Consider the following 27354-nt stretch of genomic DNA (forward strand, 5'->3'; position numbering starts at 1 on the left):
TTCGAGTAATTTCATTTTATTTCAAAAAAATTACATCGCATAATTTAGTTTTTAAGTGGGTACCTAATTTTAATTAATTGTAATGTTCAACATAGATCAGAATAAGTATAAAAAATAAATAACTACTTATTTTAGAGAATATAAATATGTTTGTGTTTTCATTTTTGAAATTTTTTCTTTTACCACCACTTTCAAAATATAAAAGACAGCGTGACAGTATATTAATTACCCTACGTTAGTATCATTATATCCAATAAAGGTGCGTACAGACTGGTGAAACGTAACGTGCAATGTATCATTCTCCCTTTCTTTGCATGTTCGCTGCAAGCGTCGATGGATAGCGCGCTCCTACCGTGCATTCACTACAAACCTCCCGCGTACGTCTGTTTCCGTCATTCAGCCACGAACTAACCCCTTTGTATTCGTTCGAAAAAACAACAAATCACGGGTCTCTCCGCGCCCGGCTTGTAATGCTCGTTTTGCGCCCACAAGATGTCAAAACTATGAGAAATTGTTACAAACTGTGTTGCTACCTTTATAATACATTGAAGCAATGTGTACGGCGAATTCTTTCATTGCATGATACATTACATGTTACGTTTCACCAATCTGTACGCACCATAAGAAATTCAATAAAAGTTATTTAAGATAACTTAAAATTACAATAAATTTATCACGAGACTTATGAGTAAGATCATCTCTTTTACTTCTTGGGATCTCTGTAGACTCCCATGAAAAGGATTGAGTTGCTTGGCTTCTCATAGATTACATAGACGAAGGGGAAATTGGCGATAAACGTGCTGGGTTCCGCGGGCCTTGATGAACGGAACCCGAATATTGCAGTGGCTGCGGCCGCCACAGTACCTGCGAACAGATAAGAAAACATTAAGTCATTGTATTAAATCAATGTTTCGTAATAACAGCACATGGTTGGCAATCCGAAAGTTGCGGTTTACGATAGAATTATCATTGAAGCACCTATTAAATTCGTTGAGAGAGAACTGTAAATGTGTATGTAATCAATTGGCTATTAAAGTAATTACTAAATAAATTTTTAGTTACGTTATAGTACATATTATATTGCTTCGATTTTTCTACAATTTACAGAGAATATTTTTTAGTCTTATAAGCATAATTCTATAATTATGTTTATTTTACTTAATATCCATATTTCTATTATCTTAATTTAGAATACTTATGTTCTATATCTAATATATAAAATTCTCGTGTCGCGGTGTTTGTTACCAAACTATTCTGAAACAGCTACACCGATTTGTATGAAATTTTGTGTGCATATCGGGTAGGTCGGAGAATCGGCCAATATCTATTTTTCATATTTATTTATTGAAAAGACCAACAGCATAAATATTACAAATTAGTCTTAAAAATTAGTGTACATATAATAGCCAATTACAGGTCTCTCTATATAAACAAAAATCAACTAATGAGTTTTCAACTTAAATTACTAAGTATAAGTATATAAGGGTCACCCACCGCAAAATATTTTTTTGACAATTTTTTTTTTATTTTAGGATAATTCAGCATTGAAAAATAAATACAATTTCAAATGAGTCAGATCAATACCTACTTTTATATAACGATTTTTATATCAATCTGTTCCATCCACAGATTCGCAATCGGGTTGCAAGATTATATATACGATATATTGGGTAGGTCTCAGAATCGGTCGTTGTCTATTTTCCATACCCCCATTGATTTTTTTTTATTACTTTATATAGCAATACAACGTTTGCTGGTTCAGCTAGTAATATTATAGAATCGTATATTTTTTTTTTATGAAAATAAGGGACGAGACGAGCAGGACGTTCAACTGCTGGTAATTGATACGCCCTGCCCATTACATTACAATGCAGTGCTGCTCAGGAGTCTGAAAGCCCCAAAACTTCTGAGCGGCACTACAACTGCGCTCGTCACCTTGAGACATAAGATGTTAAGTCTCATTTGCCCAGTAATTTCACTAGCTACGGCGCCCTTCAGACCGAAACACAGTAATGCTTACACATTACTGCTTCACGGCAGAAATAGGCGCCGTTGTGGTACCCATAATCTAGCCGGCATCCTGTGTAAAGGAGCCTCCCACTGGTATATCCAATAGCTTGTATTATGATATATACTTTAGTAATGGTTTTGTACAATATTAGCATTATAAACCAAGATATTTACCAGTATTTACCAATTTAATAGAAAAAAAAAAATTTTGGAAAATCATTACTTTCTCAAAATATAGTTGATATAGCTAAATTGCTAATATTGCTTTTATTCAAAACTACTTGGTAAATATAATATCAAGTAACTATATTCTATGTCAATTTCTATCAATAAATATTTTCTCTTTGTAATTTCCTTACTCGTCCTAAATTCCTGTAACGGTCGTTGTAATATATAATAATAATAATATTGACACACTTTTACACAAATTATCTTGCCCCAAATTAAGCATATATAGCCTGTGTTATGGGTTGCAAGACAACGATATATTTAGTACGATATACTTACTTAAACATACATAAATACATATAAACATCCATGACTCGGAAACAAGCATCAATATTAATTTATTTATTTATTTATTTAATATTTTTAAGAAAGCCAACAGCTGGTTTTACATACATTAAAATAATTAACAAACATAATTCGTTCGAGCTAATAATAGGCTTCCACATGTACATAGGAACAAGTATAACATTATTCAATCTAACATTATTACATAAAACTTCATAAAATTATTAAATAAAATCTTCCCGCACTCCTATCGCCAGTTGAGAGCATGATCAAAAAAGAGTAATTTCATTCCTAATGTTAATTTGTTAATCACTGCTAAATTGTTTAACCAAATGGGCTCTAATTGAATTAATACTGGAGTTAAAGAGATCAATATTATCCGTGTCACAAAAATGATTGAATGACTGCATAGCTCTTAAAATAAATGTGTTCCTTCTATAATTTGTGCGACAGAATGGTACAACAAAGATAGGCTGTTGTCTTAACATTCTACTGACAGACAGACTTTGGTCAGTAATATAGAACAGTCAATCATACTTCTTAGTATTTTGATTAAGGTGATTACATCAGAAATATCTCTACGAGCTTTAAGTGGTAGAAGGTGGAAGCGCTTGCAGCGTTCTTCATAGCTTACTTAAAGCCTAGATATCGTGTAAACTTCCGCTGAACCCTTTCAATTCGATTAATGTGTTCAGCATACATTGGGTTCCAAATTTGTGAACCATATTCAAGATGGCTGCGAACGAAAGAACAGTAGAGAATTTTAAATGTTTTCATACTTTTGAAAGGTTTGGCTGTACGTATTATGAAACCTAGTGCTTTAGACGCTTTAATGATAGCCTGATCAATATGTGGTACGAAAGTTATTAGTTGATACTTCTTCTCATTAGCTCAACCCTTTACAAAACAGCGGTAGATTCAATAAGAAAAAATATTTTTTGATAGGTATTCATAATTGTAATTTCCGTGACCTACATGAATAAAGTGATTTTGATTTGATTTGATTTGATGAGTTACGCTACTTCGCTATATAGCATCTTCGCTATACACCACGAGTAATTAATTCATTGAGAAAAAAGATTTTTGACTCAACACATTTTTTTACTGACCCTTCTATTGTATCTCCTGTTTTCAATTTTGTATTTCCTATGATTTTGATGAATATTAATTTCAAAATTAATATTTCATTTAGTTTCCAATCTAAATGAAACATAATTTGTTCGTATATAATATTTATGTGCAAAATACCAATATGATTTATCTTGGTTAGCCCCCAATATTCCATAAGATCGAGGTAGCTAATAATTAGATAGCTAGATCGAATACTAATGTATTCAATGTAATTTATTCAGTGTTTGGTCCCTTGAATAAAAAACTTGCAAATGGATACACGAAACCTATTACATTGTAAGTATCACACTTTTAAAATTGGGATAACGTTTTAAGTTCACAAGATATACTTTCGAAATAAAAAGGACTCCAAAGAGAATTTAATTTTGTACATAAAAACTTTATAGTCGGTAACCTTCTTTTAAGAATTGGCTGAAAAAAAACTTCAAAAACAAAACCATTCCTTTTTCAAAGTGGACGTTACCAAATTACAATTTTACCATTCACATTTTTCTTTCTGTTTTAAATTTTTTTCAAGATCGATGGGTCTTGTTTTAAAAATTTATGCTAAAAAGCACATAACATTTATTTATCATGCCTCTTACAGTTGAAGAATGTGCTAGGATCATGGCTTTTCTGGAACTAGGCATCAGTATGCGTCGCACTGCAAGAATGGTGGGTGTGACGGTACGAACGGACCAGAAGGTAAAGCGAAGGTACGAAGAGACTGGACACCATCTGAGGAGACCTTGTAATGGCAGACCCAGGTGTACCAGTGCCCGAGAAGAACGTTATATTATTTCCACTGTGTTAAGAAATCGCCACCAAAATGCAGTTGAAGTCCAGCAACAGCTACTTCAGACCCGGAGGGACTACATTAGTGACAGTACAGTGAGAAGAAGACTTGCTGAAACAAATTTGAAACCCGAAGACCAGCGTGTGGCCCAAAACTCGAGAGACAGCATCGAGTAGCGAGACTGCGATGGTCAAGAATTTTGTTTGCAGATGAGTCTCGATTCTCCCTTTACACTTCTGATGGAAGGCGAAGTGCTTACAGGCGACCTGGTGAGCGATACCTTCAAGCCTGCATTTCAGAAAGAGTCCAATACGGTAGAGGCAGTCTACATGTATGGGTTGGCATATCTTCAGAAGGTAGCACAGAACTAGTAGCCATAGAAAATGGCACCCTCACTTTGCAAAGATACGCTCAAGAGATTCTCAATGAGTATGCAGAGCCGTATTTAGCAAATATGGGTGATGGATCGATGCTGATGCATGATAATGCCCGGCCACACACCACTCACGGTCGGTATCAGCGTGATGGCTTGGCCATCAAGAAGTCCTGATCTCAACCCGATTGAACACGCCTGGGATGAGCTTGGGAGGCTAGTCAGAAATCGCAGACCACCACCTACTACCCTCAGGGCACTAAAGCAGGCCCTGGTAGAAGAATGGGAGAATATTCCCCAACATCGGCTCCGAAACCTAGTGTTCAGTATGCCAAACCGGCTCGAAGCTGTAATCAGAGCTTGAGGAGGCAATACCAGTTATTAAAAATTAAATAACATGTAATACATTTTAGTTGAATTTTTTTACACTAAACTAAAAATGTCTATATTCATTGTTTTATCTTTTTTAAGTTAAAAATGTTACTAATGTATAATTTTAGTTTCTAAGAATTAAAGCCTATAAAATTTGCAACAAAACGTTTTTAATCTTAAATCTCTACCTTCTATAGTTAAGAGAAAATTTAATTTGAAAAGTGTGATACTTACTTTTGCAGGCCAGTGTAGATACTTCCACACTATGCTCATAACCTGAATTCATTTAGCTATTATAGTAATTAATCATAATAATTTACTTTTTTTGAGCTATGCGAAAACAAAAATGCAACATCACAAAATAAACATTTACCAACAAGAATGTTGAAAATCATTTTGTAATAGTAGTATGGTATGGTCTGGTGACATTCGGCTTAATATTTCCTTATTTACAACAATGATCTGTAACGACAATTTAAGTTATATTTTTGTAGCGTTTTTCCTGCAGCAACATTTTACAATTTTATCTATTTATATTAACGTAATAATTAACTTTGTATCGGTTGTTTCTTAATAATATAATAAAACCTACTTTGTATGACGATCTCCTAGGTCCGAGTCGTAGTCCAGACAGTGTATAAAATCAAAATAAAATCCGCGCCAAATGTCAAAAACATAGATGCGAATATTTAATTAAACGGAGAGGTGGTAAAACCTGTGCTATATTTCTTGGCATTACTCTTGATTCCAAATTGCAATGGGGCCCCCATATTGAAGGATTGGCGTAGAGTCTTAGTTCTGTAGTATATGCGGTTAAAAAAAATTAACAGTTAACTGACATAGATACGGCGCGACTAGTTTACTTTAGTTATTTTCTTTGTATTATGTCCTATGATATATTGTTACAGAGCAGTGCAGCTGATATTAAGACCATCTACGTGCTGCAGAAGAGGGCTATTCGTGCTATTTATAGCCTAGATCCTTAAGAATCATTTGAGAAAAATTTATAGAAATAGACATTTTGACTGATGCATCACAATATATTGTATATTGATATGTTTATAATCACATTAAGAAATTTTAAACAGTGACAATCATAATGTTAACACGAGGAAAAACATAAACTTTTTATGCCTACTATTCGGTTAAGTCGAATTAGTAAGTCTTTTATTGGGCGACAATATGATCCCAGAAAATATACAAAAAATGACAGACAAACATGACGAATCTATAAGGGTTCCGTTTCTTGATATTTGGCTACGGAACCCTAATAAAAGCAAGGCGAAGAGTAAGCAGAAAAAACGCAAACATGGTGTTTTTAGACAAGTTTTGTGGTGAAAGTTTTGGAGCATTTGGAGCTATGAACACTACTTAATCCTGTTACACATATCCTCTTATTTGTAGGTTGCTAATGCTTGCTGTTGGTTATAGTTAACACTGCCGAGCCTTTTTGAACTACCACTTTTCTTTGAAGTTAAACAAGTTTTTTGGCATGGCGTGACGCATTGTTTTGGTACTTCTCTCAGAAAAGCATGTACTTTTTTGTGCAGGTTCATTTATTCAGACTAGTAGTGAACAACGAGGATTGTAAGCATATAAACTGTTTTCCACGCAAGAATTTTGAAAATATTGGCTTTTTTACATAGATGGCGGGCCGGCAGCCGTGAACTCATATCGCTCAAGGTCGCTGGCATTTAGTGTCGCCTTAACTCGTGAATTATCAAAAGGGAACAAATTTATATGAGTATTTCCAAAGACATACATTATAATAGCGTATATACAAATATAGATGAAGAAAGAGTTCGAGAGAGTCGAACATCTGTAACGAAGATACAGCAAGATATAAAATAAGAGAGGTTCAATTGTTACTGTAATCAATTTTGCTTGATAAGTCGTAGACAGTCAGCCACGCTTGGAATTTGCTCCTTAACATTTTGAATATTAAAATACGACATCTAGGAAATAGACAACTTTGGACTCGTACAGCAAAAGACATGATAGAATTGAAATCTTTGGTGGAGGCCTTTGTCGGAAGACAAGCTATACCAAAGTAAACACCGTTTGCTGATATTATTTAGATGCACTTTTTTACTTTATTTTATTAGTACCGAGTATGTAATAAAGGCTTTTTTATTAAATATATATATATATATATTACAAGTGTAAATTGGTCACACGTTATCGGCAGTCAGGTGGTCTAAAACCCAGTATATGCTACGTGTATGTCCAATGAGTGTTTCTATGCTGTTTGTAACGACTTGTCTGCATCCGAAGCTGGTACGGTTCACGCCTGGTTTTCAATCGGCATTCCATTTATATGTCACCAACCTTATTATATAAGAATGACAGAAACTATTATACAAGACGAGCCTGCGACTATACCCACCTAAATTTTATGGCTTTTAAGTATTTACAATGAACCCTTCTTCAATTTGTGATCTTATATCACAAGCTGTATATCTACCATAAAACTGCATCAAAATCGGGTTAGCGATTTCTGTGATAAACGCGCAACCACACTGACAAGCAGGCAATCATTCTAAAAACAACTTTTTTGGTATCAATCAGTTTTTGACTCCCTTCTTCTACTCACAACTATTTTATGTAATCTCTCCTATTCACCACAATTCATGTCAAGAGTACCTGACCTGGCCTCTCTTAATAACATCATCAAAGAGACTTCCGTCCGTTATATTGAGTATTCAATCTAATTGATAACTAAACAAGTTTGTCTGAATTATAAATGCATGAGCCTTGATAGATAATTTAACAAAATATTTAAAGAATATAAATAATAACATTATCACCGACATAGCTCAAATTATTGCGAAACTGAAGTGGCAGTGAGCAGGGCACATAGTTCAACGGACAGAGGGCCGTTGGGGCAGTAAAGTCCTCGAATGGCGACCACGTACCGGAAGACGCAGTGTTGGTAGGCCCCCACAAGATGAACAGACTATCTGGTCAAAATCGCCGGAATACGTTGGACGAGCACTGCTGGACAAAGGCCTTCCCAAAGATTTCCACGATGATCGGTCCTGCGCTGCTCTCGTCCAACCTGTTCCGGCAATCTTGACCAGATCATCGGTCCATCTTGTGGGGGCAGGGGGGCCTACCAACACTGCGTCTTCCACTTCTAATATGGATATGTTTTTCTTTCATTGATGTATATAAGTAATTATGTATGTAGTACGTATATATATATATATATACTTTTATGAAATTAAGGGGCGAGACGAGCAGGACGTTCAGTTGATGGTATTTAATATGCCCTGGCCATTACAATGCAGTGCCGCTGAGGATTCTTGAAAAACCTTATAATTCTGAGCGGCACTACAATTGCGCTCGCCACGTTGCGACATAAGATGTTAAGTCTCATTTGCCCAGTAATTTCACTAGCCACGGCGCCCTTCAGACCGAAACACAACAATGCTTACACGTTACTGCTATACGGAAGAAATAGGCGCCGTTGACCACAACGGGTATCAACCCATAATCTAGCCAGCATCCTGTGCAAACGAGCCACTGGTAAAATATATATATCGTTGTCTTGCACCCATAGAACAGGCTAAGCCTAGTTTGGGGTATGATAATTTGTGTAAAAGTGTGTCAATATTATAAAATAATCACTATAAATTCGACACACTCCACGTCATAGTTTTTTTTAGTAGTGCGGCAACCGCCCATGGCCATCCGAGACACCAGAGGTCAAGAGATGCGTTGCCGGCCTTAAGTGTTTTAATCTGTTTATAGTGCTAGGATAAACATAGAAATAACTTATCTATTAATACAGTTACCTTCTTCATCTATTTGTATTTTTGCCTTGTGAATCGCGTCGTCAAAGAACACGCTCTGCTTGTCTGACAAAGTAGAGAAATCAGCGCTGGAGTTGAACAAGTCACCGACACCTAAAGCCTCAAGTATCTGAAACATGACGAACTATTAACAGGAAGTAAAGTTTAAGTTATTTGTTTATTTGTTTATTTGTATTCTTGATAAATCATGACTGTTAATTATTTTTGCTCTTGATGCTGTTTGAATAAAATATAATATGAGAATACTAAAACACGCTTTGATGGCAAGCGGTTTGTGTTGACTGAGATTTTTTTTTTAAAATAAAAAAGCGATGGACTTTACATCGCTACAGAACGAATATTCAGTATTTAAACATTTTATGTTACTTTTTAGTTTTCTTTGATCATAAAGCACGGTAATGCTAGAATCACAACAAGAACTTTTTTACCTGATTCTGATGAATTCCATCATCGCTCCACAATCTACAAACTATGTCAAGTCATCCTCAACTTCTGGATTCATAATAAGCATTTTCGACGTACAATCAAATGTAGAATGTACTACTTAAGGTGTTACCAGGTCGATACGACTTGGGTACCTGTGTGAGACACTGACTTTAAGATTGAAAATGCTCCTGTTATGCTTTTAATTTTGCAAGAGTGTGTGGGGTGGGGTGATCACTTACGATAAGACGACCCGTATGCTCTTTGAAAATTTAAGGATGTATTCCAATAACAACACAAATATTCAGACTGTTTTATTGTATTTGTACTTACTGGTCGCATCGAAAGGGTTCTCTCAATTGTGAATTTTGGTATTTCTACGACAACATCTCGCCCCATGTATCCTTCTTCTACAACGGCGGCTAAACGTTCCGGCGTTAAGTTCCTAATTATGTTAGACACACCTGAAACCAGTTCATTATGTTGATGTTGAAGGTAACCTAGAATTCGTTGAAGGACCAAACTATATTGGTTGAAAAGAATGTTAAAGTTCAGATCAAATATATAAAGTTATGCAGAGAATGCTGATGATATGATGACAGTATAGATGTTTATCAAATAAATTAAAAGATGAATGTTCAATGGTCCTCATCATACGTGGACAGACAGTCAGCGTCGATTGACTAATTATTGAAGAAGTTTGTATTGTTTATCAGATACTCAATGTCGTGTTTTCTTTTTCATTTTTCATTCAAAATGAAACTCCTGTTTCATAAATTAATTAAGTAGTGATGTTGGATATTGGCAATTGGCAACATTCAGCATCAACAAGCAACATTCATCGCAGAGAGAACACTGGTTCGGGCTTTTGTCTCGAGATCTGGATCTACGTCGCGTTAAAATCTTGTTTAAATGGAAGGATTTCATTCAGGATTTTCATCAGCTAATTCTATCAATTTCGGAAGCTCTCAATAAATAAATTCTTCGTGAATTTTTTTTTTTACGCTTTTTTGCTCTTCTTTCATAAGATTTTTTAAAATTAATCTCTTCTAATCAATTTAAGTATGTGAATAAAAGAAGAATTCATTCAAGTGAGCTGATTCTGCATTTCTCCTAATAATTATATTGAAGATGTCAAGATAACTTACCTTCTTTCATAGAATACGGTGGCAGAAGAATGTACATGCTGATGTCATTGCCTTTGTAGGGCAGCTCCAAAATTTGAGCCCCAAGGTCTTCATTCACCGCTGCAAAAAATATATATCATTTTTAAGTATACATATAAGTTATAGGTGTCGAGACACTTGGCCCGTGGGGCCCAGAGGCGCGGAGAATGTTCAAAATACTATCTTCGCGCCTCAATAAGGCTACTGGAAACCCAAGCGCTGGCAGCTATTTCGGTCAACGGATCAGCCTTGCTATCCAACGCGGTAATGCTGCCAGTATTCTTGGTACGCTTCCACGTAATGATAGTTTTAATTTTATGTAGTCGTAGTATTGTAAATATTGTTATAAGATTTGTTTTGATTAAATTAACTTAATAAGTTATAGGTGACTATATTTTAATTTCAAGTATTGGGATGATACACAAACCGAGGCCTATATGTACGATCCGTATTGCAGTGAGGTGGTAGTGGTGAGGTAAGACAACATGGTGGACAATCACAACACCATGGGCCAGGAGATGTATTGCCAGCCTTTTTTAATGGTGGTTATATGCGATGTCTAAATGTACTTTTTATATTAATTTAAGGAGTTTCCTTGATAGTAATAGAATCAGTGGCACTGTAGATGAAATGTCACTTTTATTACTCAACTTAAACTCGGGCCAAGTATCCATGCTCTCCTAGTACACAATATAGATATTAAAGTACAAACTTACTGTAATGGAATATTCCTTTTTGTTTCATAAATGGTACAAGAGTCTGACGGGTCTCAGACACGTAGAAGACTTGTTTCTTAGTCCTCTCTGCTGGGAACTTCGAAGCCCATACGCCTTTGAAGTAAGCAGCATTTGCCAACACTAACTTTGTATTTTCTGAAACTCCGTCTTGTGGGATAAGATCCTTAATATGGTGCTTTGTAACTTGCTCCACCCAATTGTTGATGGCATCCCGTGACGCGTCTGGGTTGTCGTGGAAGTTCTGTAGAAAATATGTTTATTATGTCTCAAATGAATCAAATGTGGCAAAGAAATAGATTTTAAAAACTTCATCAAAAATAGGTACCAATGAAAAGGTAAAACGTAGCAATGAAATCTTCAAAAACAAAGCAGTGATATCACGAAACGCACGAAAATATCACAAAATGTAACAGTAGGTAATGAAACTGCGAACCGTACTGACGCAACAGGACTAGCGCGAGGGGGTCAAAGGGAAACGGGAGGGGGCATTACGTCCCAGCGAGGCTCACAGACAATGTGGCCATGTAGTAGACATGTTTCTATAACTGGAATCCAGTAAATGAACATACATATGTATAAAAAAAACATTTGCGTCGCAATTACCAAAAAACATAGATACCTTTACAAACGATAGATAACACACATGCGGAACAGGGCGATTGAAAAGAGAGAGTATGAAATAAATTGTAAAATGTGAAAAAAGAGAGAATGAGAAAATGTTTCAAAAAGGTCTGTTTTAAATTTATATTTTAATAGCTGACTCAGCAGACTTTCTATTGCCATATAAAGTAATTAAAAAACGTTAAATAATTAAAATTTTTGGGGTATAAAAAATAGACGCAACCGATTCTCAGACCTACGAAACATATCGTACATAAAATTTTGCAATCGATTGCCATCTTGCAACCCTTTTGCTGATCTGTGGATGTAACAGAATAATATAAAAATCGCGATACAAAAATAGGTGTTGATCGTAGACGGGTGAAAATTTGAAGTTGTGTGTATTTTTTAATGCTGAATCATACTAAAAATTAAAAAAAAATGTCAAAAAAATGAAAGATATTTAAGGGTGTGAAAAATAGATGTTGGCCGATTCTCAGACCTACCCGATATGCACACAAAAAAACATACAAATCGGTTTGGCCGTTTCGGAGGAGTTTGGTAACAAACACGGGAATTTGATACATTAGATAGACATTATCAATGTCAAAAGTGTCCTATACTGCTATATCTAGAGTAATGCACTAACGGCCGTTCCCAATATTCAGTCTATCTCTTACTTGAGATAAAAATCGTAACTATCGTTGACCTTTCTGTCCCAATAAACTTATCGGCGGTAACTCAAGGTGAGATCACGAGTGAGTACACGCTGTCTCTCAAATGGGACGACGTATAGCTTACCAGGGATAGAAGTTTGTATGGAAATTGCAATTCACGCGTCCTAATATAAGGCGGTAAGAATGACTTATCGGGTATATTGGGACAGCTTCAGATTATTGACAGCTAATTACTGACAGTAGGAGATATTAATTTATCTCTATGTGTAGATAGTATATTGCGAACGGCCGTAAGAAAATATGTCGATATAAAATAGAAAGCGCGACAGATTGTGGAGCCGTAACCGTGTTAAGAGTTAACAGATGGTATTACCAAAGTCTCGAGCTCTTCAGAAAGGAGGCCACGCACACATTGTCTGACTTGCAAGCCTTCGTCAACGAACATCCTGTTTGCGTTCGTGAACTCGTAACTGTCACTGTTGTTATTGGATGATCGCGACCTCTTGTCCACTTTGTACGCCATCACCAGGTTCACCTTGTCCTGAAAAATATATAATACGCAAATATGTATTCAATATATCGCATTATCGTCTTCATAAATTACAGAATCATATAGCGGACACACTCATTAACATTATACTCGATGGTTATATATATAATATATACGTATAGTACATATGGCTCTGTAACTGCTAATTAAGTGATGAGACGGGCAGGACGTTCAGCTGATTAATTGATACGTCCTGCCCATTACAATGCAGTGCCCCTGAGAATTCTTGAAAGACTCAGAAATTCTGAGCGGCACTACAACTGCGCTTGTCACCTTGAGACATAAAATGTTAAGTCTAATTTGCCCAGTAATTTCACTAGCTACGGCACCCTACAGACAGAAACATTGTAATGTTTACACATTACTGCTTCACGGTTTAAACTGGCGTTGTTGTGGTACCCATTAATATATCCCGCATCCTGTGCAAAGGAGCCTTCCACTGGTAAAATCTCTTCCCACTGCTTCTAAGACACTTGATGGTGTGACAAATGGGGAAATAAATTTAGACTTCAAATATCAATAATCTTCAGAAGTATTTTATCATAATCTACAGCTGTAAAGCAAAGCGTTAGATAATTTCTTATTTAATACATCTGGATCTATTTGGAGCCAATTGAGTTGGATTTTTATCTGATGGAAGGTGATACGCCCCGCCTGCTACAATGTGGAAGCGGCATGTGTTTTGTGTTTAGCCCTACATACTACAGTAATTACTTAAGCAAATCTCAAGTTTCCGTATTGAATTTGGCGTGAATTCATTGTGATCGTATAAATCATGCCAAAGTTCTATTTTTATTGAGTTTGTTATGTTTTTAAAAAGATAACCCTCACTTCTAGGATTAATACACAAATAAATTTTGAAAACAGAATTTTATGAACGATGCGGGTCTCGAACGCACGACCTCTCGCGTTCCGTGCGAGAGCTCTTCCAACTGGGCTAACCCTTCGTGTGACATATTGTCATAAAATCTTGCATGCTTTGTTCAACTCTCAAGTTGTCGCTTCATCTACAGGATTTACTTTACAGTTAATAACCTACTTAACCCCATTATTTGCATATTAGGAAATTGACTTGAGATGTCTCTATTGCAAATCTATACAATTTGTAATGTTTTTAGCACTCGAACGGAACGCGAGAGGTCGTGGGTTCGAATCCCGCATCGTTCATAAAATTTTGTTTTCACATTTTATATGTGTTTTATTGAGTTATTCTCAAGTAGTGGGTGTATTTCTTACCAGTGTGTCGGATATCTTCAGCGATTGTTTCAAAGCTGCTTCCGTTTGTCCGCCCGCTGCGAAATAGCCCAATAAAAGGGCGTGGTACACCGAGAACGGCGAGAAGAAAATGTTGTCATCAACAATTTTCTTATTGATAGCATTGAAGAGGTCTAAAGTAAAGTGTAATTGGCCCTTGTATAAGTTAGTTCGGTCTTCGGGATTCATTTTTTTGGAAGCGTCGTCTTTGGAGAAACATTGGCTGTGTACGGCCGATAGCGCCGCGAGGAATAGTAAGGCTATCTTTAACATCTTGATTCAGCTAGAACCTGCAACAAAATTAGAAAAAGAACAAAATTATAATAATTATAAGTTTTCTTTGAATCATAACTAGTTGGATATATATCGCAAATTGCATGGCCTAACGACTTTATACAAAATACTCGATGGCACAATTTCTACTACCCTCTTGTCGGATATTCATCTAATCGGTCTTCAAGACATGATCAGCCTTTTATCATTCCGTTCTGCAATAATAACGTGTCCTTCCATAACCCTATCTATAGAATTTGTCGTCAATACAATGCACTACTACTTGAAATCAGTGAAGTACCTGACATCCACAGTTCATCTGTTTGTAAATGGAAATCTAGTTTATATAAATTCCTTAATTAGTTTAATTTTTTTTTAATCTTAATATTATTGCCATAATTATTCACTTCTATTTGTCCAAACATATATTTTCTCTGTCTTTTTCTTTTTATAATACTACATTAGCTAATGCTAGTTTTAAAATCGCTATTATTGTTGTATTTTCATAGTTATTAATTTATGCTAAGCATGCTGAGTACACACCCTCGTGGAGTTGCAGCCTATATTGTATTTAGCTGATAGTTTTTTTTGTTTATTATGTATTTGTTGTAATTCTGTTGTGTGTACCTATTACATAAATAAATAAATAAATAGAGAGAGAAATTAAACACATTCTTATGAAACTCTAGCTGACCCGGCAAACGTTGTTTTGCCATATAAATTATTTTTAGAGTTAGACCGTTTCTTGGACATTGCATCATAAGTAATATTTCTAAAATAAAAGAATGTTTCTAAAATAAACGTGGCCTAAGTTATTACATCAGCTACCTGCCAATAAAAGTCCCGTCAAAATCGGTCCAAAAACCAGACATTTCAGAAATTAACTGGAACAAACAGACAAACATACAGAAAATTGTAAAAAATGTTATTTTGGTGTATGTACCGTATATATATATCCATATATACATGTAGTAAAAACAGTAATTTCAATATTACAAACAGATGCTCCAATTTTATTTATATGTATAGATTATCTGTCACTGGGCCCATGAAATGGATGAAATGTATTTAATCAGGTACCAACATTATCATTTTTACTTTACTATGCCGTATTATTTTACAATTACAAAAAAAGTTTAATACAGTTACATCAGGTTTAATAGTAGTTTTAGGTTTAATGCTGTATCATTTAGTTTTATTGTTAGTAGCATAATTGTTCCACGAGAGCTGCTGCAGTCAAACTACTTACGAAGTTTGGCAGATTGTACATATGAAATTAGTAATGGCTACTTGAATAAATGAATTAAAAAAATATCACCGTTGCTGATCTCATAAGACCATATACTTTTGCATCTATTTATAGATATTTATGTTTGATCAAACTAAATAAGTCAAAGTATTATATTATTATTTAAAAATTAAAGTAATCTTTTAAATATCTCCACCTTGTAAAGCTGAGTGTTATTGCACGCCTCATAAGCGTAGTACTACTTTATCTACAAGAGTAAAACATGTCAAAAAAAGCAGTTTTCTCGAAACTAAAATGGACTTTTTTTCGTGCTAAAATTGAGAAATAGTATCCTCAGTTTTGTAAATAATTCAGATTACGAAATTGCCAATAATATACTGCGAATTATGTTTAATTGTCCATTAACTGAATGCAGTTTTTAAATACAGACATACTGCCTTTGCATTTATGGTATCTAGTAATTTGTGGTACACAAAAAAATATGATTGGAACGCATAAGAGTCCAATATATTGCTTATTATTCGACTAATTTGAGACTGCAGTATATCGAGGCAGAAGTTCCATATTATTGCAGTTATAAATTATCTTATAACACAAAATTATAAAAATACTTGATTAAAAACAATATCTGAAGTTAATTTCAAATTTAATTGTTATAAAGATATTTTATTTTTACTAAGAAGATAATTGCAATGTGGACAATAACACAATTCAACGAATGGTAATCGGATATCAGGTCTCAATAATAACTGACACTTCGTATCAGCTAAGGTCATCCAATCTGTTTGCTGTTCATATGTTAGTGTCTCTGAATGCAACGAATTTCTGTTAATAATGTTCATTATCGCAATCGTTCGACCTTATCACGACATTAAAGTATACAATGATTAGTCACGTTATATTTATAGCATATAGCTGTAATAATTTCTGGTTATCCCGGTGACGAGAGTGGGAAACCCAGACGGTTGCATTCCATCACATCAGCTGCCACCAGTGTGTGCATCGTTCCATGAAACATTTTAACAATTCTCACTCACATAATTCAAAGTACTACAATTATTTATTGTTGAAACACGTCAATTTATGCTACACATTACATGTAAACAATGCTTTATGATTTATTGTGTACGGCCGCGTAGTCACTAGGTACATACCATGAAATAAAGACGCTTCGAATGGATTTTGATGCGTTTTTTAAGAGGAAGGTGACATGCATAATATAATAGAGAAACACTGTTAATTTAAGAGGTTTCCAATGTGAAGTCGTCAATGAACACATATTTGTGTTTACATTGCAATCGCTGGCTGAACCCTACGAGATAGATATAATGATGTACAACACGATTGTACAGCTTAAAATGATCTACAAAAAAGTCCGCAATGGTATATGTCTATCTCTTAGGGAAAACCCACAATAACCATTTTATATCCTTTAATTTCTATGAGAAATTATAGCTTTTTTACGAATCGATGAAAGCAATACAGCATTAATCCTTATCAAATTAAGTACACTTAGTATAGATTAATATGGCCCTTTGCAGCACGTAATATAAATGAATATTTTTGAAGTTGTTACAGATTTAAAGTGCAGGGACTTAACGATGAAGTGGTGTTACTGGCCGGGAAAGTTTTAAAATTTTATCATCAAGTTTATAAAGTATTGCATCCTACGAAATAGAAAACTTATTTTTTGTATGTTATCGTCGTTTATTGTTGAAATATAAAGTATTTTATTTTTTATGGAGGAGATCAAGTCGTCGATGGTGAATGTAACAGGAGAGACTCGAGTGGGCCAGCCTTTTAGGTGAGTGTACGCGTTTTTGTGACGGGATCCGTGTCGTCTCATCCTGGAAGCGAAACCATTCTTACCACACATCCACGACTTGAGGTTTTTTTTATGAAAATAAGGTACGAGACGAGCAGCACGTTCAGCTGATGGTAACTGATACGCCTTGCCCATTACAATACAGTGCCACTCAGGATTCTTGAAAAACCCAAAAATTCTGAGCGGCACTACAAATGCGCTCGTCTCCTTGATACATAAGATGTTAAGGCTCATGTGCCGAGTAATTTCACTAGCTACGGCGCCGTTCAGACCGAAACGCAATAATTCTTACCCATAACTGCTTCACGGCAGAAATAGGCGCCGTCGTGGTACCCATAATCTAGTTGGCATCCTGTGCAAAGGAGCCTCCCACTGGTAAACCAAGACTTGAGTATGATGTCGTAGTTTGTGAGTGTTTGTGTCTTTAGTTGTTATGCGATGCTGGAATCAGGGATCAGGTGAAACAGGTTCTCAAGAACTATCCACATGGTAATTACGGTACGAGACACTCAATGAATCGACGACACCTTGACGCCTAACGGAGAACTGGATCCCTGACAATTCAAGCATTCTGTTATCATATTTGGTTTTTTATTATGGATTTACATCTAGGCCCGGCATTCTATTACGCTATCGTCTTGCAGTCATTGCTATGGCGATGTAAAAGAAGAACCTGATATGCGAGAGATGATTTTAACCCGATAAGCTTTCTTTATAACACGCCTTCCACCTATTCTAATATTATAAATAACTTATGTTTTTAGTAATAGATAATCTTCGAAACTAACGAACCCAATTAAAAAAATATTCCACTTCCAGCCAGCTACATTATCTCAAGATTATGTTTTATTGGTACGATCCTATTGTTGTACGTTTCAGAATCTACTCTGTTTGTCTACGGCCATTTTCAATAACCTATCTATACTTAGTTTTACTTGCGGATACATTGCTGTCACCATTTAATGACAAGATCTTATCTATCCATAGTAATGTCCAATATAATAATATCCAATAAATAAATTTAACGGCAGTTTTCAATAACATATCTATCCTTGGTTTAACTTACTAGAGGTAGACAAATCTATCCTTTAACGCTTACTTATATTTCAATAACCTATCGACATAAAGGATTGGACTATAACTATATTGGACATAACTATGGATAGATAAGATCTTGTCATTAAACGGTGACAGCAATGTATCCGTAACTAGAGATACGTTATTGAAAACGGCCGATAGTCCAATGCTATCTGTCAATAGGTTATTGAAATGTATGTAAACGTAAAAGGATAGATTTGTCTAAGTCTAGTAAATTAAACTTATGATAGATTGGTTATTGATGGCTGTTAATGCCATTGCTAATTTAGTATAATAAAAAATAATAGATATAGGTTTTTTCAAATAAATTCGAATAAATAATATGCTAATAACCGGTGCAAATCTGTATCCACGAAACCTGTAATACCTGTTCAGAGAGTTGTATACAAAATCTTTGGAATAATATGAGTCTATTGGCACTATTACGCCATAATATCTACATAAAATATATCTAAAGTAAAGAAAGGCTGTCTGAAATAACTGATTTTATTTTCCTGTTTTTAAAATTCTCGGTCTGTGTCCGAGTCATTTAATAAAACACATCACAGTGATCACGTAGTCATAAAATAAATCTTTTATATGTCATAAAAAGTAAATAAAATTAGTATCTGCTTCATTCATCCTCGTAAGTATTGTACTTAGAAAAAAAATTCAGTAATCCCTACTAATATTATAAATGTGAATGTAAGTTTGTTTGTTAGGCTTTTACGCCGGAGTTACTGAACTTATTTTGATTAAATTTAGTACAGAGATAGACTAGAGCTTGGGAAAGGACATAGGCTACTTTGTATCCCGGAAAAATCAATGGATACCGCGGGATTTGTGAAAAACAAAAATTCACGTCGATGAGCTATGACTATTCGAATAGTAGGTTTATTTTGCCATAGGAAATTTCCTCGACATAAGATTTATATAAAATGATGGGAACGGGAGCGAAGACGGGAACCGGAACTGGAATAGGACATGAGATAATCTTCAATTCCAAACTTGCTTATAATTTTTAAAAACCATTTATCTACGCGGACGAAATCGCGGCCATCAGATTGTATATAATAAATAACAATATATTTTCTTAAAATAAAACAATACTTTTTAAAAATCTTTGAAAATCTACGCTTCGGCTTAACTATATTATTGTTGAAAATTTATTGAAGTAGGCGTTACTTTGCGGAAATCCATAATTATACAAATGATTTAAGTTTTCCTTAGTGTTAATTCCGGCAATATTTTGCAGTCTCGTGCCAGATTTTGCCGAGACAACACGTCCTGAGGATGCCTCGTGTAGAGGCGAAACACGTGTCGAATTGTTTAAAAACAAATATTGGCGGAATTAACACTAAAGAAAACTTAAATCATTTATATATTATTGTTAACATTCTTAATAACATAACCGCTATCAATAATAACTCTTTAGTACATCTTTCATCCACTACCAATGTGACACGCCGTGATTGGACTCTCCGTGCGTTTCATATACAGTACGGGTTTTCCAATGAAGATCAACAGAGAAAGTCAGACACGTCACTGAGACGTTGCACAATAACCGGACTGTGAACGGCAACGGTAAATCTTAGCACTTTATAAAATATTAGCTAAACCCGGCTAAATTTACTGTGATTATTACAAGGCATAATTAATAGTTTAAATAAAACACATATTAAAGGATTAAAACGCCTGTATTGTAACTTTGTTTTTCCATTAGATTTTTGCGTAAAAGTTTTCATTATTATTGTAATTAACTCGAAGTTTCAAGACCCTTCCAGATTTTCAGGGGGACTGCAGTCCCCCCTAAAATAATAACAAAAAATGTTACTTTTACGCAAAAATCTTTGTATATATACTGAAAATGGTCATTGTTTGAGGCTCTTTCATGCTTAAACCACTGATCTTATCGACATGAAACTACCACCATTCGATGCAAAATTAATCCTAGACTAGATGGTTTATGGCTACTTATTTTTCAAATTCCAACGCTCCTTCATTAATTTATTCCCGGGTGGGAACGGCTAGTCTTATCTAATATAAATACAAAGTTACAGTACCACGCGTCTTAATCGGTTAAAAAGTGTGTTATTTAAATGTGTACCACACGCGTTAGTAAAAGAAAATACTGTAATAAAGACACACAGTAAGTAACAAGTACATCCGTTGCAGTTTTTTCTAGTGCCAGTTACAGCACAGCGCAAAATAAAATAAAAAGTTTTAATTTAGACCGGATGAACGATACTCAAGTGTAATTCAAAGAATCTGGTGGAGAAAATAAAAAAATTAAAAGGAACTCACAGGCAGATACAATCTGTTGAATTTCTTAGGAACTCATAGTGATTCACATAAAAAATGATTATTAATGTCAATGCTTTAATGTTCGCTTAGAACCTATATTATTTTAGTCGGTATATGCTACGTTCATCTTTTCTATAAAGCATTAATTAAAATTTAACCCTGAGGTTCAAAATACAAGACAAGATTAGAATACTCACTCTAGAGTGGTCGATATCGGTTATCCAGAGATTTTAAAATCGACACACAAGTTCTTTTTCGAAACATTCAAGATACTGTATAGGTTGTGGTACGTAGTACGTGTATGACTTATATTTTAGTAGGTAGAGTACCATTGTCGTAATTTTAAAAACTCAACAAGTCGTTAAGCGTTTACGCTTCGTACCTACAAGAAGAAAAACTCGGCAAGTAAAGAAAAATTAGAAATTTAGGATTATGAAATAATTTTGCTGAGATCAGTTCATTTTGGAAATGGGGCCTTAATCCCAAAATAGTTTCGAGTCCCGACTCAAGATTAGATTTAACGTTCCTCTCTCTTGAAAGTCTTCTCCATTGAGGAGGCAAAAATTAAAAAAAAATCTAAATAGAATATTGTGTGAGTTTCTTTAAATACAAGTTCTAAATTAATGAGGCAAATACCGATAACGGAGCGAAACAAATTATTGATTACGGCGAAAGCGATTTTGAGAAAACGTACTAATCTTTATGGCACCGTTAAGAATTAACCGTTTCACATCAAATGCAATTCGCAGTTATGTTGAAGTTTAATGATACTTACTGCTCATTACAACAGTGACGAAGTAATGAACAGTGTCAGAAAGAAGGTTTTAGGAATGCATAGAATTTTCACTAAATTGGAAGTTAATAAATATTGTATTATAATACCTTCAACCAAAAAATCTATTTTATATTGAGGTGGTCTATTCTTAAGGAATTCTAGAAGTGAAAAAAGTTAGTAATTCATTGTCAGTGGAACCATCTTCTCTGCGCAACATTCATCAATCATCTGAATTATAGCTCATTGATTACCTCCCTTCCTTTTTTCTTCTATCTTACTATTATCAAAGCCTTAACCTTCCAACACATCTTTATGAAATCTTGTCCGATCTTAACCCTAAGTGCCATGCTCAGCTCCACGTAAACCCTGCTTATAATTAGATTAATTATTAAATTCTTTTAGTATATTATAAGGTTATATTATGCTGACTCTATAACTTATATCTATGTTACGAAGTCATGATATGGGCAGAATTAACTTCACCACTATTTGAATTGAAAATCACAATGTAAATCCCTAGTAAAATTTATACATATTATATATCAGTGTAATAGATATTTTCCTCTTACATGTATTATGTATTGACACAGTTTGAGATTGTTGCATATGCTAAGCGTTCGCTTCTCTGTTCCTCTAAATTCTTTCGCCATCTTCTAGGTCTAGGAGATCTGATACTTTTGCCTCCTCAACAAGATATTCATGATACTGGTGCAATATTATTGGCGTCCTTTATGGTTTTTGGATTTTCAATACTATGAGAATTTAGCTGATGGTTATTTTATGAAGAGTCTTAGTAACGGCTGGCTGTAAATTTTGGTCCACAAAAGTCTTACTTAATTTATTACATTAGTGTTAGACATTTGGAGTAAAACTCATTAAAAATATCATATTTTCTCCATTGATTGATTGATTGATTTTCCATTATATAATGAATAAATCTGAAAAGTATCTGTACAAGTTAATTTTTTCGCTACCTGTGATTTAATAGTATTAAATAGATTCAACAAACGTACACCAAACGGAGTAGCAACGTAACGTTTGCGTAAGATTGATCGCGTGTCAGGCTACCTTACTGGAATTTTAAACAATCATTGATCGATACTGGAGAAGCGGTTACTCGAATTATATCGCCAACATGTTGTAAGTTTGTCTTTAGTGTATGCTAATAATAAATTAAAAAGGCTTGGGCAAGAATATTCAATATTAAATTATTAAAACAACTAACTAGAAATAGTCAGTGACTAAATTCACGAAGTTCATTAACTACACAAAAATTTATGAGGTAAAGTTTTCTAGCCAAAGCATTTATAAGGCTAGTAACATTTAGGTGTAAAAGGAATATTTTAAAGTTTATCGAGTTATAGAGAGTACAAGAATTACCAATCAAAGTTATAGAAGCGCTCGCCTTATAAGAAATACATTAGCAACCGCTGAGATAGCTCAGGTCAAATGATAATAAAACCCGGAGTCTAAATATCAGCTATTTATTTGCGATAATTTATCACACATCTACCTGTGTACAGTATAGTAACGAAATAATGAAAAAATGACATATGTACGTATAGAAATACATACGGGCTTAATTTTAGACCAAAATGCAGCTATGAAAAGAATCTTTTTGCTAGTTACTGCGATTTAACGCTTCATTTTAACACAAGTTCTTCATTTTAACTAGGTATGACGTCATCAGTGGTTTTTTTGCTCTTATACAGTACACTGGAGGAATATTGCAACGTCCTTATACATTACTAGCTGACCCAGAAAACATTGTATTGCCATATAAAGTATTGTAAAAATCGCGATACAAAAATAGGTGTTGATCAAAAAAGGGTGAAAATTTTAAGTTGCATGTATTTTTTAATCCTAAAAAAAATTAAAAAAAAATTGTCCAAAAATTAAAAAAAAAATGTTAAAGGTGAACAACCCTTATCACTTAGGAGTATGAACAATATATAGTAGCCGATTCTCAGACCTACTGAAAATGCATATAAAATTTGGTAAAAATAAGTAAAGCCGTTTCGGAGGAGTAAGGTAACTAACATTGTGACACGAGAATTATATATATAAGATATCCATCTACGTAGAAATTGGTAGAAGACTAATGATTATTATTTTTTGCTGGGACATCCAATATAGCATATTGGACTAAAATAATAACGGAAATAAACGAATTCCGAGTAAATAAATTAATGATAGATGATTAATATGTTCCTTGATACATAATAAATCGTAGATACTATATCAAATATATTAAAATGAATTATCTTAAGAGAAGAAAAAGAAAAAATGGGTGCGGAGTTTCTTGCGCCCGTTCATTCAGGTCTGTGGCACACTGTTTCAACTGGGTGGTAGTTTTTGACGTTTTAAATCCTATTTTGGATAAAAATATTTGAATTTGAAGGCACCTTGGTACTCTGATGTGATATATGTTTTATACAGGTTGTAGCTAAAGGAAAGCAAATGGAACTCATCCATGTTCCCATTAGAAATTTTCTTGATACTTACTTTAAAAAGTCATTGAATTAAAAAAATCGGTGACACCTTGTGCTGACTTAAACATTGACGGATTTTTGCTTTAATCGCTTCTATAGACTTGAAGAATGAACTCCGAAGAAGACCAGACAATGAGGTAAATAGTGAAGCATTAGGAAGTGGTGAAGGAACCAAGGAAATAGTGGCAAGGTTTTATGTTAGCATATCAGCAATATTTACTCATGTGCATCAACTCGGTAAAATAAAGAAGCTTCGAAAATACGTTTTCACTACCCAGGATTTAACTTTTATATTATGATATGATTTAATTTAACTGACCTAAAGAGAGGGTCACGCAATGAAGCCTGCCCTACCATGCTGAACTGGCACAGAAATGAAGAGAGGTCTAAACAAGAATCGCAAGCCAGTTCAAACACCGCAAAAATGATATAGAGCGAAGCTAACTAAAATTACGAATTGTGAAAAAGAAAATATTCTTTAGATACAATAAAAAACGCCGTTATAGAGTTTTCTGAGTCCAGGTTCCCCGCTATTCTACCGCAAAAGCATAAAGGAGCTTCCCGTGTGATTACTGAATTGTATTGTGAGTGAAAATTTCCATTACAGTAGAAGATTGTTATATATCTGTAGCTGCGAATGCATCCGATTAAGTTTCATTTTTATCGCCTCATTATAGTAATTATGTTTTAAGTTATGCGCCATCTTATGTGAAAAAATATTCAAGTAATTATCATCCATTACTTCAACAATTCTATCATTAATATTATTTTCATATACTTCAACTGATTTAGGTAATAAAATTAGTATGTTAACTTAATAACAAACAATTAGAATTCAATTCAATAAATTGTGTTTAATATCAAATTCAGTGCTTTTCCCATCCCTAAAGTTCCCTACGAGTCTAAATATGTTTAAATTTCAAAATATTTTAGATTACCTTACTACTTATTACTATTTATATTCCAATAATATTATTTTATTTTGTCGTTATTATATATATGATAAATAACAATGGAATCTTCACAGTAAAAAAACAATGTATTCCCAAGCATTTCTAATGAACAGACGCTGTTGTTCACCAAAAACAGGCTAGTTAAGAATGTGAACCGTGTTTCACGATTGTAACAAAAAACTTATCGTTTGGTGTTTGTATATCAATTATTATTACTGTATTCATCCTGTTAGATTTTAACTGTTAACTCGTATCCTCTATAAAAATGTTGCATATTTTATGCTGTTTTACAAATTATTAACTAAAGTTAATGCATAAAAATAAAAATAATTAGTTTCAAAGCAAATACCACTACTCCAAGTATGATAACATCCTGTTGTCTTACGCTCGTTGAATTAACTTAATATTTTGCAGAATAAAATAAAATAATGCAGAATACACTAGTAGTCATCAGTACGTCTCCTTTGGACACATATTATAAAACAACAATGGAGTTACTTACAATATTTTAAAATCCGTCTTAGTGTGTCTTAAAATGTTCAACCACAATAAATCTTTACGTTTTGAACACAATTATTAATTATGAACGCTGATGTGCATTCATGAACGTAGCTTACGTTACTCTGTATCAAGTAACAGAGGCAAACTGAAAGAAGGCCATCCGCTACTCTCTTTTATGTTTGTATTGAAACTGGTACCGATGTGTTTGTGTACCTGCGGACCTGCCTCCGTTGACCTGTCTGACTCAAGTAATAACTCTGCCATTTATTTTATCATCTTCAAAACTAATGTTTAATGTTGTATTATTATGTTAAGATTTATTCGAATCATTAATCCTAACACTTTCAAGGTTCAACTTTTTTTGGATAAAAAGTGGAACGCGTGACTTTAAGATATTAATGTCAATATATTTTGAGTTTTCCTACAATAGACGGCTGAAAAAGACTTCGTCTGAATAAACTTGAAGCTGAAGAGTGAAGCAGGGAGTTTGACTTTGGTCTAAATCAAAGTGAAATAAACTTTTGTATCGTCACTACAAATATTTCTTTTAAATTACTTAATTTATCGTACCGTAATTCACTCTTTTCAATCAAATAGAGTATTTTACAATGGCTGTAATATACAAATACACATAACAAATTAATTTGTAAGGTGCTGCATCCAATAAATGAATCGTAATAATAATATCTGGACGACCGAGCAATTTATCATTGCATTCTAATATTATTGTAGCTGTTTCAAATTAAAACACGGATAAAACTATTTTTTTTTATAACTGAAACGTAGCTAGATCGATTTCTCGCCCCCGAAACTACCTGTATACTAAATTTCATTAAAATCGTTGGAGCCGTTTCCGAATTCAGATTATATACGAAATTTTATTATTATGATATGATATATCTTAATATATATAAATCTCGTGTCACAATGTTTGTCCTCAATGGACTCCTAAAGTAATGAACGGATTTCAATGGGGATTACTTCATGGAGTGCAGTTTAGTCCAACTTGAGAGATAGGATAGTTTTTATTTCGATTTGGGACCCATAATTATTTTTATTTCCAATATTTGTTTTGTTTGGACATATTTTCTGTGAGAGTATTTTTGACGCGTGGTTTGACAGTTCTGCTGTGAAACATTAAATCAACAGGAAGCATATTTTACGAAATAATTCTTGATGTTATGAAATATTATTGACTAATTCATAAAAACAGTTTTTATCTATTATGTGCAGAACAACGTCTGTCGGGCCAGCTAGTGATTATATATATAAGAAATGCTCCTTTAAAGATATAAGATTACAATTATTTTATGTGCACAACATTTTCTTTATCTTCCTCCTATAGATACTAATATGTACTTAATTACATACATAATATTGGACTCAAACACTTCTTGCCTGTATAATGAATACTAAAACATATTTCATTACACTTTTATTTTTAAGTTACGTTATTAAGGATTATTATAACGAACAGATTACACCTATAATTGTCAGTTTAACCTTTGC

The 27354-nt window shown here is 34.0% G+C and overlaps 1 protein-coding gene across 1 annotated transcript; it reads right to left on the reverse strand.

Annotated features, from left to right (window-relative positions):
- LOC126971414 (serine protease inhibitor 88Ea-like) lies at positions 1–26004 on the reverse strand. The gene is made up of 8 exons (XM_050817731.1): positions 25847–26004; positions 14379–14686; positions 12966–13133; positions 11295–11556; positions 10561–10659; positions 9746–9876; positions 8972–9098; positions 1–864 (listed from the first exon to the last, which is right to left on the reverse strand). The coding sequence occupies exons 2-8, from the start codon at positions 14667–14669 to the stop codon at positions 704–706; spliced, it is 1239 nt and encodes a 412-aa protein (XP_050673688.1). The 5' UTR covers positions 14670–14686; positions 25847–26004; the 3' UTR covers positions 1–703.
- Between the last annotated feature and the right edge of the window lie 1350 nt (positions 26005–27354).

The sequence above is a fragment of the Leptidea sinapis genome, chromosome 23, assembly GCF_905404315.1.
Source record: "Leptidea sinapis chromosome 23, ilLepSina1.1, whole genome shotgun sequence".
NCBI lineage: Eukaryota > Metazoa > Arthropoda > Insecta > Lepidoptera > Pieridae > Leptidea > Leptidea sinapis.

Bases quoted from the DNA above. Each gene is read 5' to 3' on its own strand.
- LOC126971414 (XM_050817731.1), bottom strand. From the start codon at position 14,669: ATGTTAAAGATAGCCTTACTATTCCTCGCGGCGCTATCGGCCGTACAC. The intron at 11,557-12,965 runs GTAATACCATCT...TATTTTCTACAG, and splicing joins CTGAAGAGCTCGAGACTTTG to AACTTCCACGACAACCCAGA. The intron at 865-8,971 runs GTAACTGTATTA...ATCTGTTCGCAG, and splicing joins AATACAAATAGATGAAGAAG to GTACTGTGGCGGCCGCAGCC.